Source organism: Fundulus heteroclitus, chromosome 18 (genome assembly GCF_011125445.2).
Source record: "Fundulus heteroclitus isolate FHET01 chromosome 18, MU-UCD_Fhet_4.1, whole genome shotgun sequence".
NCBI classification, from domain to species: Eukaryota; Metazoa; Chordata; class Actinopteri; order Cyprinodontiformes; family Fundulidae; genus Fundulus; species Fundulus heteroclitus.
In genome coordinates, this window is record NC_046378.1 from 22404741 (window position 1) to 22424392 (window position 19652).

Genomic DNA, 19652 nt, shown 5'->3' on the forward strand with positions numbered 1-19652 from the left:
AAAAACCCTACTAAAAGCAATTAATTGATTATAACCTGCTTTAAAAAATTATATGGGGCGACTATTTAGCATTTGCCTCTTATCTGAATAATTACCCTCTGAATCTCATAGTTTTGCTTTATCCACCATTTCAAAACAACCGTTACACACCTTTTTCTCTTATCACGCTTGTTAGCATATTTAAAAACACGTACATGGGTCTAAACGTGAAGATATGAAGCACATTTTGTGTAACCTCAAGTACCGCCATGTCTATGATGTTTATGATCCACCCCCCTTACTTATAGCATGTATAGTGGGATGAAGGGGGTAAAACTTAGCTCTAACCTTTCTTTGTGAGGCATTAAGGTTTTTTTCAGAATTAGTGGTTGTCTCACCACCATTGGCTGACAGCTCAACACTCTTTTTTGCTCTATTTGCCCAATTTGTACCATTTATACCGCTTCCACCACATCGCTCACATCGGCAAATGTTATTGGGCTCCTGATTGTGCTTTTACATAGGGACAAAAAGAACTCGCTCCATTCACCTTGTTCACATTCGGTGTGAACACACCTTTAGAGTTGGATGTGGGCCCACCTGTGGATGTATTTTGAGGTAAACACCTCAAACACACTGCCTTCTTGCGTGACATCATTGCAAAATTGAAAAATAAATTGGCCGCGATATCAGAAATAACACTGTGGATCTCCACAAATCTGGCTGACCCTTGGTTACAGTTTCCAAATGTATGAAGGTGCCACGTTCATCTGTTCAAAAAGTTATGTGCAAGTGTGTTTGGCATGTCCAGCTGTCCTACCATCAATAAAAGAGACTTGGTCTTTGTCCCATTTGAACGTGAACGTGTTTTGGTGTGAAATGTGTGTGGGCCCAAGAAAAAAGGCAAAAGTCCTTGTGAACATGTGTCATCATCAAGAATAAAACTAGTCTAGTACCAGCATGAACTGGAGAAGCTATTGCTCCAAAAAGAACATTCTTTTGACCATTCTAATATTTTGTTTTTCTGTTTTATATAAGCAGTGTTTTGGAGTAGCCATCACAAAGGCTTGGTTTAAACCCCGTAAACATATATGTGGAGCAGAGCTGAAAAACTGGGTGTGGGAAATATTATAAGAAGCTTTACCAAGGAGGCCCTCAGAGTTTAAGCCAAGTCAGTTTAAAGGGCGGCACCACCAAATATTAAGCATGCATTGTAACTTCTAAATTTGAAGAAAGTTATAAACAGAGTCTCTTAACAAAAAAAACCCTACATAAAACAGCTATTATTTTTGTATCTATCAAAACAAAAATAATGATGATCATCTTAACTGACCAAAAACAGAAAAGTTTTTATTTTGATTTATTGTGGGTCACAGAGAAAAAGGGGTATGTGTCTTTTAGTACTGTACAGTAAATGAACATTTTTGGTTTCAACTGTATGTGTGTAAAATATGAAGAAGTACTGAAGTTCTGACTCATTGTTTGACTTTAAGGGAAATCATTTTGGGACTATTTCATTCCATGCAATATCACAGTGGGAGAAAAATGACTAAATGTGAATAAATTTAGTGTTAAAGTGTGTGAAATGTTATTGGATTTGCTAAAACTGAAGTGTGTCGCATGTAATGAGGGAAAAAAAAAAAGATATGACAGGAAGGGTTTGACTCTGGAGCAGCGTTTCATGAAGTTGGCCAAAGGTTAACTTTCATTGTGGGCAGAGAAATGAGAGGAGATAGTGTGCCTGATGGCATAAAAGGCCCCTGATAAAGGAAATACTTCCAACTGAGAGTTGGAGTACGTTCATTTTCAAGTCCTGGATCTCGTCAGCGCCAAACAACCCGAGCCTTGGGGTATTACTCTGAGAAAGATGCAATTGTCTCAATTGCAGCAGGAGATGAATAATGAGTTATTGTTTGAGTTTGATTGCAAGGAAGAGGAGCAAGTTTCTGCACTGCTCCTGCTGAACATGCTGAAGCAGTGCACAAAACACTCACAGTCGTGAGCAGAACTTTAGTCTTGATTTCATTCCAGCAGAGACAGTCAGACAGACAGTTGCACAATGAATCCTATGGTCTGTCTGAACGTAAAGCCACATAAAATCACGAATATGAAAGTAAACATCTTGATCTGAAAATGATCAACATGGTCAGTCCCATCCTGTGATACGGATAATTTGTATTCTTGTGTATTCGCAGAGCAACACGCTTCCTCGTTAAAGTGTAACCTCTCTGGCTTCATTAAAGGGAGTCAATCATTTATCGGCTGACCGGCTGACGCTCGTATCTAACACTTGTTTGTTCCAGGGGCTGAAAAACTACACGCTCTTTGCCAAGGTCAGCGCTCCCTGTGCAGCTGGCTGGAATCCCCCAGACCTTGCAGCACAGATTAGTGCAGCGCTGCACGTATACACATCTCCTCCTCTGTCCCTCTCCCTATCTGTCTCTCCCTCCACTTCCTCCTTTTTGTTGATGCAACAACACTTGAGCAGAGATAACAAAGAGTTAACACATGGTGGAGGCCCACAGCTGAACTTGGTTATTTGTATCTATTTCTTTCCACTGATTTCCTAAATAGGTTGGCACACCTTGTTCTTGGGACAGTTTTAATATTACATGCACAAGTATATTATATCTAATATTGTTTTTGAGATGTGGAAATTCAGTTGACACAGTTGCATGACTTATTTTCACTAATCATTGCAACTTTTATTTATTATACTATACTTGTGGCAACTGGCAATTCTGAAAAGTCTTCATCCTCAGAGCTGAGGATGAAGGTCAATTCAGAAGGCCCCCATCCTAAAAATAGATGACAGCACTCGGGTGTCATGGATAGTTTGTCCTTTGCTTAGTTAGAAAGGAAGCAAGGAAAACCTGACATCAGAGAGACTGATTAGACAGCATCTTTAGGAAAATTACACTGGACTGGACGACGCTTACTGCAAACACATATGGACCCGGTGGAGAGGTGGGTAGTAACTTGTTACATTTACTCAGTTGCATTTACTTGAGCCATTAGGAGGTCAAGTGAACCTACAGTAAACAGTCGATATTGTCATTGGAAGTTCTAACACACTGTGTGTACAGTAACTGCTGTAAAGTATTGATTTCATTAGTGTCATGTTGAAAACATAGTCAGAAATGTGTTTCTCCTGTCTCAATTTGTTATTTTTTAATTGTTATTTTTTGCATTTTTTTTCTTTTTTTAAATTTCAGAATTGGTGCTTTGCATTTTTGTCTGTCAAACTGCATCCATTATAGATATTAAATCAGATGTTATGATTAGTTTTTCGTTACTTGATTAGCCTTCCTAACAAATACTTTTTTTTACTCCAAGTAATTTCTTGGTTGGCTACTTTTTAATTTTATGTTGATGTGGTGCTGATCTTACTGTGGCTACTCTTCCCACCTCTGTCCTGGTGGAGTGTGTGGAAAACCTGAATGAGGGTGTGCAGGACACAAAACAGCGGGTTAAGGAATTGCGGCCAAAAAAAAGTACAATATTCTGATTATCCTGTGCAAGGTCAAGAGGTAGAGCATCCAAAGCAAGAAGACTGGTCCTGCTTTGATTACACTTAAGTTATCACTTGGAAGCACTGGTGGGTCTTTGTTATATTCTCATTATTCTCACCATAAGTATACTGACTCCTTATGTAAAATAAAAATTAAATAAATAAACAAATAAAATATAAAAAAATAGAATAAAAAGGTTGTGTGCAGACACTAAAAATACAAACATATCGTTTCCTACTCCCCCTTTTTTCTTTGAGTATGTATTTATATTAATTAATTTTATTTTGTATTTATTTTTAATAGCGATGTCATTTCCATTTTGGAGACTGTGATTGACAGTTAGAGGCTAAATCAACATAACAGAGAAAACACAGAACAGTGGTGAAGCTACTGAAGTTACTTCAAGAGGTCATCCAGGAGGTCACAGAAGAAGCCAGAACAACATCTGAAGCACCGCAGGCCTCACTCGCCTCTGTTTGGCTCAGTGTTCATGATTCAAGAATAATAAGAGACTGAGCAACATGCCGTCCATGAAAGGGTTGCAGGACAAAAAAAATGAAAAAGAACCCACAAAGCCCGTCTCCATTTTGCTTAAAAAAAAAAAAAGATGTCTGGATGATCCGGAAAATTTGGGGAAAACATTCTCTGGCCGGACATACATCTTGCAAAAAAGTTCAAGTTGTTCGTCCCCACAAAACTGGGGCAGAACCAATAGGATATCAGGGAAATAGCACAATATCTAAAGTTAAACATAATGGTGGTAGTCTCACAGGCGGGGGTTTATTCAAGACCTTCTTGCCAGCGCACTTCAGCGTAATGGGCCGTTATGATGAAAGTTGTCAAAGTTACTCTGAAATGAATTCCTGCATTGTGCCATTGACTTTGCAGGAATCCCTCATACTGAGCATGCATGTAGTGAAACGTGACATGTGCAGCAGAACGATGAGCTGAAGCACAAGCAAAAGCTCACTACTGCATGGCTCAAAAAAGACACAATAAACTTTTGGAGATACCATGTCAAAGTCCAGGATGCTGTGACATGACCTTAAATTAGTTGTTTATGCTGAAAAAGAAAAACATCCAATGTAACTTAATTAAAACCGTTCTACAAAGACCACCGGGCTAAAACTCTTCCATAGTGATGTGAGAGACCCGATCCTAACTATTGCACAGGTTTTCACAACTATTGGCAGGACGGTTTAACCCAGTGGTTCTCAAATGACATCTGTTGTGGCCCCCCTTTGAAGAATAAATCATTTTCAGGCACCACCATCCCAACAAAATGAGCCAAAAATTAAACTTTTATCGTTTTCTGTTTTAATGCGTTTTAATGCCGTCGCTCTAAAGACTACCCAGAATCCTGTTTAAAATCTATAACAGTTTAATACATTATATGACTATGGTTTCTAACAACTAAAATACACACTTTTTTTAACTATATAATATTATCAACAATGTGAAAATGTTTTTAGCCTGATTCATACCTGGAGTCAATGCTTGCTGACAGCAGCTCGTTCCCCCTCTGGAAAAAGGAAACATGTTACTTTTAACATGCAATGAACCTTATCATCCATACAATTCAGAGCCATAGCTGAAAATATGGCAAAAATAACATCAACACATTAATACCAAAGACAAGCATCAGTCGCATTAGGAGATAATAATATTATTATTTATTATTAATAATAATCTACAGACATCTTCCTAGTTATACTATCAACTGCAGGTAAAGACCAAACAGCAGGGGGTGCTGTTGTCACATTTCGAAGGATTTAGAAGGCCTTGTGCCCCGCTGTAAAGCCTTCATGCCCCTGCTCCACCATTTGAAAAGCACTGGGGGAAAGTAGGGATGTTCAGCAGAACTTTCCGAAGTGATTGGGAAAAGCAACACCTAGTGCCCGCCTACCGAAGGTTGGTTTTAGCCAATCATGGTATCAAATCACAAACAACCAGTTATGCTGGTCAAGACACTTCTTGCTGTTCTTCATTCAAAGAAGAATTCATTGGATTGAATTCTGACCAAATAGAAGTGATAGCAGCAGCTACCTGCGTCCTCTTTTCCTGATCTGCTTTTTTGGAGAAAGTGTGGCTTCGGCTCACCATGGTCAAGAGCTGGCTCACCTGGGCCACGACAGGAAAATCATGCAGCCGGCAGAGGTTTAGCTTGTCAGTCAGTCGGATTTTTCAGTTAAAAAGACACTTTCCTTACATTTGACAGAATTTCGAGATGAAATAAATTTACGAGTCATGACAGCGTTGTGGTCTCCACCCTGCGTGTTGGTACAGCCGTTTTTTTTTTTTTCAAAATCCGTTTGTTCGAAAACTCCAAATTGAATTCCCCCACGTTTAGGAAACACTGTCCAGTAAAGTCGCCATAAATGAACTTCAGCTATTCTTCAGTAATTCTCACGTCTTTCGGGAGTAAGTGGAATTGCCCATTCAATTTTGAGCACCCTTGCAAATATCAGCTCTCCTTTTTAGTAACCGCTGTGAAGTTAGTTTGACATTGAATATTGTATATCCAAGCTTCAGTGGCATCTAGCTCCTGTTCAAACCGATACAGGGAGGCTGATATGGGGCTGCCGCTCTCTGTGTGCTTATGCTAGCACAACTCACAGCCAGATATATCTGTTGGGGAGAGGAGGGAAGGGGAGAGGAGGGGGGAGGCTGTTTGCTTGATGGTGTGCTCAGATTGGAAAATATGAATTATGCAGAAAATAACATACGTAGAGAATTAAACTGAGGAAAGAGATGAAGCTGACAACCCTGAGCTGGTCCTTTGGTGTTCACTTTTGACATTCACATGGCCTCATCAGTGCACAACTGATCATATTATACCCCCAAAACCTCAGAAAAATTTATTTTGTTGTAATGGCCCCTTTAAAACAATAATACTGCAACATGATTGGCCCAAACAAAAATTGGTTCAGGCCCAAACAATTAAGGTGACAGCAGTAAAAGATGGATTCTCGTGTGTTTGTGAACGTACAAATACTGCGAGAATTCATCTTGCAGCAAGGTTAAGGATGGTTTGGAAAACCTATTTCTATTATTAAATGGAATTGTCATTTCAAAACTGCATTTTGTACTTATGTGAGTTATCTTTGTCTGATTAAAAACATTTTTTTGGATGATTTTAAACATTTAAGCGATACAAAAACCAGTAGAAATCCATATGGGAAATGTTTTTTTTCTACACCGTATGCCATGATACAAATCAATTGAAGAGAGCCTTTAGTCTTCTTTCTAAAACACAACTTCACTTTTTGCCCTGAGATGCTTTGCATCTACTCTTTCATCCTGTGTGATTTTAACGATCTGACATGATGGATGAAATCTGTGCTTCAGATCGATCGAAGGATCGATCCATCCATCCATCCATCCATCCATCCATCCATCCATCCACATTTTCAACCATGCAAGGGTCTATAAACTGCCACTCTGGAGCCACATGTGTCAGGACTGATTGTGAATAGACTGTACACCAACACGGCCATGTTCAAGGGTCTGTTGAAATTTCTTTCAATACCTGGTATTCACCCAACTAAAGTTGAAACCAGACATTTACATAATTTAAAAAAAACATAAGTTTATTTCCCCTCACTGTCTGACATTAATTAGGACCAAACATGTCTTGTTTTAGGTCAGTTTGGATTATTGAATCGCAATTTTTTATTGCTTAATTCAGACATTTACACACAGCAAGATTGCTATGCCTTTCAACAATTTGGGAAATCCCAGAAGACGTGATCAAACTGATTTTGGTGATCCTAACTGACCTAAAACAGGAAACGTGTAAATGTCTGGTTTCAACTGTATGTCCAGCAGTTCCAGTGAACACCACTCTAGGTGTTGCCCTGTGCAAATCTGTTTTTTTCCACCCTAAGTTTGGGCGTAGACCAGTATTAGTCTCCCATTGTGTCGGGAACAGTAGCGTGAGAGTGGACAGCAGGTCAGCTGCAATACTACATCAAAGATTTGGCTGTCTTTAAATAACGTACAGCACACACGCTATCGCAAACATGCAGGAACACAGAATACAAACTCCCATCTGTGTGGCTCACTGTGCTCCTCACGCTAAAACAATCTGCTGTGATGATAGGCGCCGTATTTCTGGGTCCCGGTGGGCCTGAAAAGACAAAAGACGGTCCGGAAGAGGCTGCTCGCTCATCCTCGGTGAGTGTATGTAGGAGCACTGATCCTTCCGCAAACACACACACACACACACACACACACACACACACACACACACACACACACACACACACACACACACACACACACACACACACACACACACACACACACCGAGGCCCATTTTCACAGAGTATGGAGAGACAATGTTTATGTATATCTGTTTCTGTTATTTTTGGATTTCTTTTCCTTTCTTGGTATAAACTCTGCCGAAGCCACATAAGGAAACAAAACCTGAATTTCTGAGGTGCTTTTGGGGATTAGTGGTGAAAGTGGAAAGTTATAGTAGGAATTGGTTTGCATTCTATACGTCTCCCTTCTCAGTAAAGCTTCTTCTACCTCTTTATGATCTAATTCGAGTTTCTATTTTTTTTTAATTAAATTTTTTATTTCCTGAAAGTCTTACATGAGTGTCTCCTGATTAAAGATCCTTAAATTTGTAGCAGGCATTTAGAGGATCAATGCATAATAGGTGAGAGTAAATTAACAGCGGATGTTATCTCTGGCAATAAGTGTTACTCTGGTTAATTAAACTAATTTTTAAGTCACCTTTAATGGATTCGGTTTTTAACCCACTTACTAAAAGATTAACTGCAGGAATAGAGGAGAAATAAACTAATGACACATGTTTTGTTCAACCTCTATAGTATATTTGCTACTGAATAAAATTAAAATCATGTTTTTAATCATGGTTAGCTTAAAAATATAGTAGCAAAGGGCAAATTTCACCTAAGTTAAACACAGGAACCATTTTACCCAGTGTACAGCCATTATTTTTTTTCCCAACTAATGTAAACGTGTAAAGAATATACTTGCAAATAAGTCACCATACTGGACTCTAGTGTATCACTTTATGTGCTGCAACTTACTGAAGGTATAGGCAATCAAGTTATACAAAAGGAATTTGTAGAATTTTCATGAGGGCAACAATTCTTGCCCACATTATTTATTAAATAAATAAAGTAAATAAATTGGAATGGCAAGGTTATTTCTCTGAGATACTCATTTGGTCTGGGAGTCATGCTCAATGCTATCTCAGGGTAGCGTCGGGAAGGAGGTTACAAATTGTGAATTGTTTATTAATTAGGTCCCAGTGGCATGGTTTTTTTAATTGGAATTCGAGCACAGACACAAGCAGGGAGACATTATTAAACTAGCATTAAATTATGACCATTGACATTACTATCAAACCATGAATATTTTCTACTGAGTGGAACTCTTGAATTAAATGTGAATGGAAATAATGTGAAGTAAAAGAAAGTTCTGTTTTTTTTATTTTGAGTTTGTTTGTTATTGGTTCTTTAACAAAGAGTTGAAATGTAAATTTTGAAGCTGTGAGTTTTGCATTCTGTGTGTGAGGTCAAGCACCGCTTACAGTAGTGTTAATATCCAGGTCATGGGGAATGACAATATTGGAATAGATAAAGATTTACTGTTTTTGATTCATTAACTAGAACAGGGGTCTGCAACCCGCAGCTCCGGAGCCATATGCGTCTCTTTAGGCTCTCCACTGTGGCTCTTGATAACGTTTGGCCAAAATGCAGGTTACGTTACTAATATTCTTTTCCTCCAATAGATTGTAAACTACGTGGGATTGTTTGGCCGTTGTTTTCTATAGAAATTCAAGAAATGGCACTATATTTAAAAGAAAAAGCAAGTTGTTCTTTAACTAAAAAAACTAAATAATTGGCACATACTAGGTATTATAAAAACTACAAAAACTATTTTTGTCATGTTGCTTTTGTCACTCTAAACTTTTTTTAGGTGTAAAATAAAAAACGTTGCTGACCATAGACATTGTATAATATATATTGTGTCTATGTTGTTGACGCCTGGTCCAGATCATGGCGATCACAAATCCTATACTTTAGTGCCATCATGTGGACTAACTGTGCAATTGCAACTTGTCCAGACAATTTCAAACTATTTTGAGATCAAGACGATGACCTTTAATTCAGATTAAACGAAATTAAAAATATGAATGTGAAATTAATCTGAATTTGGTCAAAAAAAGTACTCAAATTCGTCCTTCCATATTAGGATTTTTACTTTATCAGCACTTTGCCAGCCGATGGCGCTGTGGTGATCCTTCTCCACCGCTAACGGAGCCTGTTCCGGGTTGAGTGCGTCCACGTGACAGGTGAAAGTGCATGCCGGGGTCGTGTTGTGCTTTTCCTTCCAGTTTGTATGTTTGTTTGTTTTTTTTTTTAGCCAGCCGGTTCTGGTAATGTGATGGCTTTCCTGAGTCTCTACATGAGGAGACAGCTTCCGCAAGCAGTCAGCTTCTTCGCCCGGGCAGCGAAGCTGGGCCGAGCCGCCTGCGGCGGAGCCCCGCTGAGGAGGCTCCACGGCTCCGGGCGGCAGCGGGTCGGGGACAAGGGGCCGTGGGGGAAGAACCAGCGGGCTCCGGAGCAGCCTCTGCACCAGTACCAGCTCACAGAGCTCGACAAGGCGGACGCTTTGGTAAGGTGTTTTTATTTTTTTAATCTTTATCTTGTCTTTACTTTTGCTTTCGTTCCCAATCTGATGCAAGAAAAGAGAAACTGTTCTGTTGCTGGATGTATAACATGTGCTTTTGCTCTTCTTTTTTTGCAGATGCTGAGAAAGTCACATGAAACAGGTAATATCACTGCACCACAGTGTGGATTTAAACACCAGCCATGTTTTTGAACTGCGGGGGATTTGACAGAGTACCCGGAGACAACACACACAAGCACAGGGAGAACATGCAAACACCACGCAGAAAGACCCGAGGCTGGGATTTAAACCCAGGACCTTCTTGCTGCAAGGCAACCGTGCCTCTCCAGTGCAATCCTTGGACCTTAATGAACACTTCTGAGGCTCTCTGTTGAATGCTTCACTCTACACCAAGACCAGCTTAAACAGATATATCTGTGCAGTATTATTCACGTTTCCGATCAGAAACGTACTCACGCTCATCATGGACACGGATGTCTTAATTTAACCTTTTTTTTAATTATTTATATTTAACACAATATTTTAGCTTATTGGATGAATTTAAAGAAAAATTTAGTGCACTGGTTTGAAATTAATGGGGATTTTCTCTAATCCACACATGGTTAAAATTGTGCGTGCAGGTTCCAATGAATCAGAATTAGAAGAATCAGAATCAAGTTTAATCGCCAAGTAGGTTTGCACTTACAAGGAATTTGACTTAAAAAAAAATAAGAATACAGTAAAATAAGAAGTAAAAAGATATATACATGGAAGCTGTATACACTCAGCAGACTGTGCGTCAATGTAACGCAGAAGCTTGTAAGTCCTGAACGGGGGAGAGAGACAGTGTCCAGATTATTTATGCATGCAAACACAGTAATAGTCTTACAGAAGCTCCTTGGCAAGTTGCAGACAAATGTAGGAGTTTTGTAGCTTGTGAGTGAGATCTGGCTGCAGTTCTGGCTGGATATTTGACCACTGTACTTGACAGAACCGTCATTCAAACAGTTTGGTTTTCCGAACACACGGTCCACAAGTTTGAATGTGATTGAGGCTGTATGTTATCCCAAAGCCAGTTTTGATCTGCGTTTGGGATCATCGCCCCGCTGGAACACCCATCTGGGTCAAAGATTCACCCGACGGGCTGTAGATTATAGGTGAAGTTGGAGCATTTGGAGGTAGTCCTCATTACTTCGTTGGTGTGATGAAACGGTGGGACACACCCTCACATCTCGTTGTTGTGTCCAAGTAACTCCGTCTTTGCATCTCTTGATCATGAACCTGTTCTGAAGGCATTTGGCCCGCCCATGTAAACCAATGCAAATTTCGGTCACCCGCTCAATCCAGGGCGATGTTACACCTGCTTCACTGAGGTCCCGGCATCTTTCAGTTTAAGATCAGCTTCTGCCACGATAGCTGCTGCTGAGGTCAGTAGTTTAGCTCAGATGTTTAAAACTGGGACACAGTTGAGTGTTGTAACACGACAGCTATCCAAAACAAGACCATTGTTTGAAGGTTTTCTGAATGGCCTCCCTAAAGCCACACTCCATACCAACTCCTGTTGAGTTGTTATGGAGTGTGTTTAACAGCAGGCCTAACCACCTTTAACGGACGATGGTGGAGTTCAGATATTCAGCAAGAATCGCACTAGGATCTTGTTGATGGCTACAAAACGGGTGGGATTTCTTTGCAACTTCTGAAGGGCCTTTGATCCAGTATCGGTGGGAGTTTATGTGTTTATTTTTGTCTTTATTTGTAATTTTTAAAGTTTAATGTTTCACAACGAATTCAAACTTGTGCGCGCGAGTCTTGTTTTAAAAAGGTATTGCAGTTGTGTGTCGTTTAATCATTTCATCATGTTAAAAGAAGGTTCAAATGTGTCATTAAAAGCTCATGTTAGCATGATTATCCCGCTTATGATGAATGAATGTCAACATCTGATTGGAACTGCTCATGGTGTCTGATCCGGTAAGGATGTCTAAAACATTCAAGCCGTCTTTTAGTACCGTGATTGGTTAAAGCATAGAATATGCGTAGTTATCTTTAACTACCATATTTTTCGGACTATAAGTCGCTCCGGAATATAAGTTGCATCAGTCAAAAAATGCGTCATAAAGAGGAAAATAACATGTATAAGCTGCACCAGACTATAAATCGCATTTCTTTAGTAATTTATGTCACATAATTCATGACAAAAAACTGACATTTAATCTGGTAAGGCAATTTATTAAATTACACAGCTACAATCGGCTGAAAATATGAAACATACCTGGGATGTAAATTTCTACCCAGAAAGTTCTTGTCAGTGCATAGCGGTGCTACCTGCTAAGCTAAAAGTACGACATGGATGTTTGAGAGCAACATAAAACTCGCGTGCATTAGCCGCCCGGCCAACAGAGCTGCAAACTAGCACTAGCTGCTAATCGCTTCACTGGCAGCCCAATAACAGGGTTCTGTCTCAGTCTGGGAGCTTCGAGCTCCACCACACAACGCTCCGCTGCCTGAATGCAGACAGAAAGCGTGAAACAACATACAAATATGTGTTTATTTGTTGTCTATAAGTTAATGTTTCAATTAATAGAGGGTTTTCAGCTGACGTCACGCTCACGTGACTACTCAGCGCGTCCGCCATATTGGGTGGCAGTCGTTTCGCACCGTTGACCTGCATTGTATGACGCCTTAGGCAGTATTGGAAGTGAACAATGGGGAAAACGTGTTTAATGGTTGGTTGCACGGCCCGTGGAGGTGGAGATCAACGCTCTTTCTATCGCCTACCAGCCGTAATAGTGAATCAGTGTGAAAAAACAAAACAGCTGTCTGAACAACGCCGTCACCTATGGCTGACACGGATATCCAGGTCCGATTTGGACGGTGTTAATACGCCAGAGTCTGTGGTGCTCACTTTGTCACAGGTAATTAACTGTTAAGTATTTAAAACATATAAGAAGAATATATTAATAATAGGGCTTGGGCGTTATGACTTATTACTTTCCGCGGCTGTCATGTTGACTGCCTCCGCCGCCTCTACTGCCTATTACTACCGCATACTGTACTCCCTCTCTCAGCCGTGTTTTAATTTGATTAATTTCACCTTAACTTGATTTCAACCATGGTAAACCGTTGCTGTATTGTGGGCTGTAACAGCGCAACACATGATCGCCATGGGAAAAACATAGAAACAGATTAATTTTCCACCGCTTTCCTGCCTGGAGGCGCAACCACGGAGAACAACTGTTAGCGATAACAAAGAGTCGGCTCGCTTGGATCGCGGCTGTAAGTCGACCGAACATAACTTTCCACAGTATCCCGATGTCAATGAGAGTGTGTTCTAAACGTTTGAAACACATAGCAGCTAGTTAAAAGTACATTACATTCGCGAGTGGTTGTTAGCGCTAACAGTTAGCATGTGCTAACCCGTCTGAGCGCAGCTTACCTTTGAACGAGTTACAGAGATAACAAAGAGATCGTCGGCTCGCTTGGATCGCGGCTTTAAGTCGACCGAACATAACTTTCCACAGTATCCCGATGTCAATGAGAGTGTGTTCTAAACGTTTGAAACACATAGCAGCTAGTTAAAAGTACATTACATGCGCGAGTGGTTGTTAGCACTGACGGTTAGCAGCTACTAAACTAGCATGTGCCAGAGCCCGTCTGAGCGCAGCTTACCTTTGAATGAGTTGCTGTGTTCCCACTGTTTGCTGGCTTTATGATCTGCAGCTCCTACCGGCGCCAATATGGTAAATACAACTTAATTTTTCACTGGTCATTGTTCTGCTTAAATAATTAAAGCCGCAAGCGGCGTCGATCGGCCTTGCAGCCAAGCGCCTTCGCGCACCGCCTGCCGCCGGCCGCCAGCCACCGCAGAAGCATGCGACACATTTGCGTCGGATTGTTTACATTTTTACCATCTTATTAAAACTCACCCGTCCACGTATGATGGCGATTTCCTTGATGTACATAACCAGATGTGAACTGGTTGTGAGCCTCTAGACCCTTGTAAGCTCTCATTTCCTCAAGAGTGTGCAGAGGGTTTTCACCGAACACCAGGTAATGCATCTGGATTACGGCTAAACAAGGCACCGTGGAGGGCATACGGGTCCATATGGTCGATCACGGAACATTTCCTCAGATATACGTCCTTATCTGGTCGCTCTAGCGTGCTGGCGTAGTTATCCATTCGCGATACGATAATACGTGTAAGACAACTAGAGATAAGGAAGTGTGCCACCCAATATGGCGGACCGGAAGTTGGCCAGTGACGTCAGTGAAAACACCCTATTTTTGAGTGGTACAGGAGCATATAGTTTTCACAAGTCTAGAGCACCCTCTTGCCGCTATAGACAGTCATGTTTACTACTTGGATCATGTTGGTCAGTATGATTTAACATTTAATATTGATATATAAGTCGCGGCTGACTATAAATCGCAGGATCGGCCAAATTATGAAAAAATGTGTGAGTTGTAGTCCGAAAAATACGGTAATCTCTTCTCAAGAAAAGTTTAAACATGATAAACTTTATGTTAATTGTAACTTTGATTATATATTTTTTTGTCTTTTTAGTTAAGAAAAATAGTCAAGAAATTAAAAAAAAAAACATTATTGTGTGCAAATGTAAGTCTGTCAAGGCTGTTTGTTAAAGAAACGCCAATAATCTCATTGATTGTTTGGTCTGGCTTTGCAGGGATAATGATGCTCAGGAGGACATCACCCCTGGAAATGTATATAATTTCAGTAATCCTCACAAACATCAGCAGCATCCACTGTTGTTCTTTACAGAATTTTTTTTTTTTTAAATCGCTCTGTTTTTACTTCTCCTTGCCTCTCGTGTCACTTTCCATCTGTTTTTGTGCAAGGATCAGTAAGAGCCAAATCTTTCCTCTGTTATCTGTACCTCTTAAATTGGTCACATAGCTGAGCTGCATATGGTTCCACTCTAGTTCAATCTCATGGTTCATTCAGTCAGAAATTCACTTTAGTTTATTTTGATGTGGAACAGGCTTCCTTCGGCATTGATAATATGTGTAGGGTTCCTACACAGTCTTAAAAAGGCAGGGAAAGGGAGGAAGTTGATCTCCAAGTTATCCAGATTTGGAAACAAAGAAGCTCAATATTTTTTAGAGTTTCCAGACTTGATTCTGTTTTCTGAGTTTTCATCAAAATTTTGTAAAGAATAAATTACCTCTTCAATTGATTTCTATTGAATTTATATCCTATTTCTTTGAATGACCACATCTAAACTTGAGATGTCAAACAGTTTGGTTTGAAAGGGTCCTATAAATCCATTTACCTTTTTCAGTTTCCCCCCCAATTGCATTTTTTATGATCTAAAAACTAAAAACAATAATTTAGGTGGAAATACTAGGACTGAAAAACAGAAACAGTAAAATGGATTTAATAGGGCCCTAGTTTCACTGTAGCATAATTCATTGATACAAATATTAAAGCAGAGCTGATTCACCTCACTAAAAAATATTAAGAACAATTACACTCCTTATACCCCCCATACTTTTCGCAGGCACTCCCACTTTAGCGTTCCACTAAATAGAAAATATGGAATTGGATTATTACCATTACACTGTTGTCTGAGAACGGCCAGACCTACTGTTCTTGGACCATAGTATGTTAAAACAGCAGACGGTGTGATTTATTCTAGCTGATAAATTGTCACTTTGTAACATCTTTTTTACGTTTTTACAGGGTTCCTGTCGTGGTTCAGGAATGGCTTGCTGGCGACTGGGATTGGAGTCATTGCATTTGTCCAGAGTGAAGTGGGACGCGAAGCAGGTTACGGTACGAGTTCACACTAGCTTAAATCACAGGGGGCCTCCTGGCAATTTACTGACCGATTTTATTCATATGAGGTTCACGCTGCAGCGCTGCAAACGCACAGAAATTAAGACCCTCCCCTCCCTGCTGAGGCTCAGCTGAACAACAATGGCTGACGGTCAAAACTGAGCTGGTGCTAGAAGTACAAAACTCCCATAATGGGAGGACATCAGAAGAAAGAGCCTTTGAAACCATCTTTAGTCAATAAGGCAAAGCTAAAGCGTTGCTTACGGGGGGTTTGGCTAGAAGTCAGGCGGACAGGAAACGCCAAAGGATGTCTGTAGACCCCAATGCCAGCTGTACTACAGAGCAGGAGACACAAAATGCGCTCTTACTACAAACCTGACGAGGCGTTTTGAGCGACCGGCACTCTAAATTAAATAGAGACTGTTAATTTGAATGTTGCACGTACAATAGATTCAATTTGGGTATTATTATAATGCAAGTTACTTAAATTAGGCAGAACTGTGACCCCTAGATAGCAGCTAAGTGCTTCCTATAGGATCTTTGACATGTGTACAAGGTGCATCACAAGGCCTATAGGCTGAGTGGGTGTTTAAAGTGAATTTCACAGCAATATATCAGGCCTTTTAATTGTTTAAGTATTAAAGTTGAGAAAAAAGAAGGGGAAAGGGAGGAAGGACAGGAGGTAAAAAAGGAAATAATGGGCACAGTAAAAAAAACTAAAGAGGAAAGAAAGAAAGGACAATAGGAGGAAAATAAATACAGAGAGGAAAAACATGAAGAAGATGAAAAAAGAAGGGCACAAAAGAAGGAAAGAAAGGAAGGTAACTAGTCACAAAGTATAAAAAAGAAACGCAAGGAAGAGCCTAAAGAAGAATGGAAAGACACAAAAGAAGAAGAGAATAAATAAGGTAAGAAAGGAAGAGTGCAGGAAAGAAATGAAGGACAAATGAAAGGGACTAAAGAAGTAAAGGAGGTATGACACCATGAAAAAATGACAGGTAGAAGCAAGGAATACAGGAAGGAAGGGCAGATTGACGGAAGGAGCGATGATAGGGTGAAGGAAAAATAGGCAGAGAGTAATCAAGGAAAGAAAGTAAGATAGGAGAGAAGAAGGAATGAAGAAAAGACACAAGGAACACAATGAAAATGGGAATTAAAGGCTGGGGAAACTAACATTATTCCAATTACTTTTTCCCTATTTATCCAAACCTTATACTTTTCAATACTGAAATCAAGATTTTGACTGTTCATGGCTGTGTAGGAGCCCTCACATCTGTTCCAAGTGTGCCAATAACTGTGCAGAGTGCTGTATTTATTGTTCTTGTCCTATTTTGATCTAAATACATGGTGCAACACTTCTCCTTATTACCTGCATTTTTTTAAATCAATGTATTAAACAGTCTCCAAACCTTATTTGTAGACACTGAAGGTCGCTGTAGTCCTAAATTGTTCAAAACCAGTAGATTTTAAGACCGATCCAGCTGGGCTGCCGTTGTTTACAAAAAAATTAATAATTCCCTTTGAAAAGGGTTATGAATGAGTAAAAATACCTCCTCTCTCTCTCCATCATAAAATCAATCAGTTTCAGACGGAACGATGCATCGGGTGTTTGATACAGCAGCTGGAGTTTTTTTTAGTTTTTATCATTTCTAAAGGATTTGTGATTAAAATCATCAGGAGTGAAGCAGTGAAGGCCCGGAGATGTTCGGTGTAAATCTCTGGCGTATTCAGCATTAAGTGCAGATCATTCAATCATTTTTTTGCTCCTCATCAGGTTCACACAGGTTTCAAAAACTCTAAAAACGAACTTTTGCCGCCTGAATGAACTGGTTTATTCTCTGCAGTAACAGCGTGTCGTTGCGTTTGTGTGCAGCCTTCTTCATCCTGGGGGGCGTGTGCGTGTCGTTTGGCGGCGCCTCCTACGTTGGCAGCCTCTTCGCCTTGCGGAGGCTGATGCTGCTGTCCGTGCCAGCGCTGCTGCTCCAGGGCACCGTGGTGGCCAGCGTCGCCCTCTTCTGGCTCTGCGCCGTATCGCTGTACATCGGCCGTCTGGAGGTGGAGATCATCCACGAGGACGAGGAGGAGGGCAGGGAGGACGAGGGGGAGTGCCGGGAGTGCCGCGAGAGGCGGGAGCAGCGAGGTTACAGAGGCTCTCAGGACAGCGAGGACAGTGGCAGCAAGGGCCAAAACAAGTAGAGATCTTCCACGGATGCTGTGGGTGTGTGTCACGGTCGTTGCTCTGATTCAGGGTTTCTGTTATTTGTATCTATATACAAGACGCACATTCACGTGCAGGCTGTTCGTGAGCTTAAACATGCAACCCTGTTATCTATTATAAGAGAATATTCAGGTGAAGAAAGACTTTTAACTTTTTTTTTTTTTTTGGAAAATAGTTAAAGATGCTGAAAATTGTGAAAATATTGCTGAATAAACAGCCATTTTTCTAAATCCTCATCACTTTATCTAAAAAAAAAAAAATTTTTTTTTTAATGCATATCTGGACATGCTGATCTTTTAGGTTTTGTGCCACTGTATGCAGTCAGTCGCCTCTCAGCCAGCCGTTCTTTGGACGCTGTTTCTTATCAACCTGTTCAAGGATCAATTGTGACTGATCACTTCAAGTCTTCAAAAAAAAAAAACGTATGCTGTTGGAGTTCAAAACAGAGTGTTTCTCTTTAAAATAATCAAACAAAACACACTGAGGGCTTAAGTTTTCCTTTTACAGTTTTTATGTTTTAAAACTGCAATTGCACTTTTGTTAAGCTTTGTTTTTTTTTTGTTTTTTTTCGTCACTATAGTTGCTCTAAACTGTGCGGAAAACAGCTCTACAGCTTTTTCACAGCTCTTTCTGTGATTGTGTATTTTGTTCTGTATTGTTTGATATTCGTGTACAGATACCAAACTGTATCCAAAAACCCTTTAGAGTGAACTTCACATTTTCAGGTTATCTGCATAAGTTCTGTTTTCATGGTTGTAAAGAGTGGAGGATTCTAATTATACTGAATTTGTATGCTGATAATGGGGGTTTACTATTGTTTACTTTCTGTGCACAACAGTGCGCACAGTAATAAAATCAGAGGATATCTATACTGAGGCCCAGCATCAGTGCTTGTTTTCAGATAATGGTTCGCCTTCACTTTTAAGTCATACAATTCTTCTTTTGGTTGCTTAGGGAATCGATACCATAAATTATAACGAGGCTCACATCTTGTAAACCCTTCTCTATAGCAGCTATCTTGTCAAATATAACCCCCGATGTTTGTATCTATTTAATCTGCTCAGCCTGCACTCACTTATTCAACTCTCTTGACCACTGCTGGCTGCTCTGGATGGTGGACCCCAGGTGCATCAACTCATCTACCTTTTATTACTTCTCTTGTATTTACTGCTCTCCCTCTCTTCCACTCCTTCAAGCACGTCTATTATGTATTGGCGCTACAGACTTAACTCTCCTCTTCACCTCTCTCCCACCTAACCTAAAAAAAAAAAGCCCAACAAAACAAAACTTACGATTCACCAAAATTCTGTGAGGAACTTTTATAGACTATAAAATAATGTTTACGGTGTTACTGCTTATGTGCAATGAAGAACAAAATGTTCCCATGTAACTTGGAGAAGAAACAATTAGATTATAGCAGAATAACAGTATTCATGCTGTGTACTCCAGGTGCAGTTTTGAGGCGACCCCTTGCAAATTAAATTTAGAAATGATTTCC

General features: G+C 40.1%; 1 protein-coding gene across 3 annotated transcripts; it reads left to right on the forward strand.

Annotated features, from left to right (window-relative positions):
* The first annotated feature begins 2793 nt into the window (after nucleotides 1–2793).
* On the forward strand, nucleotides 2794–19030 carry LOC105936563 (transmembrane protein 160). Of its 3 annotated transcripts, XM_021324007.2 has the most exons (6): nucleotides 2794–2946; nucleotides 7594–7667; nucleotides 9897–10148; nucleotides 10281–10305; nucleotides 15841–15933; nucleotides 17810–19030. In XM_021324007.2, the coding sequence occupies exons 3-6, from the start codon at nucleotides 9918–9920 to the stop codon at nucleotides 18130–18132; spliced, it is 672 nt and encodes a 223-aa protein (XP_021179682.2). In that variant the 5' UTR covers nucleotides 2794–2946; nucleotides 7594–7667; nucleotides 9897–9917; the 3' UTR covers nucleotides 18133–19030. The 3 variants fall into 3 exon arrangements, with proteins under 3 accessions (XP_021179682.2, XP_021179683.2, XP_012732925.2); XM_021324008.2 differs by lacking the exon at nucleotides 7594–7667; XM_012877471.3 differs by lacking the exons at nucleotides 2794–2946; nucleotides 7594–7667 and having other exon boundaries at nucleotides 9689–10148.
* Nucleotides 19031–19652: the final 622 nt, after the last annotated feature.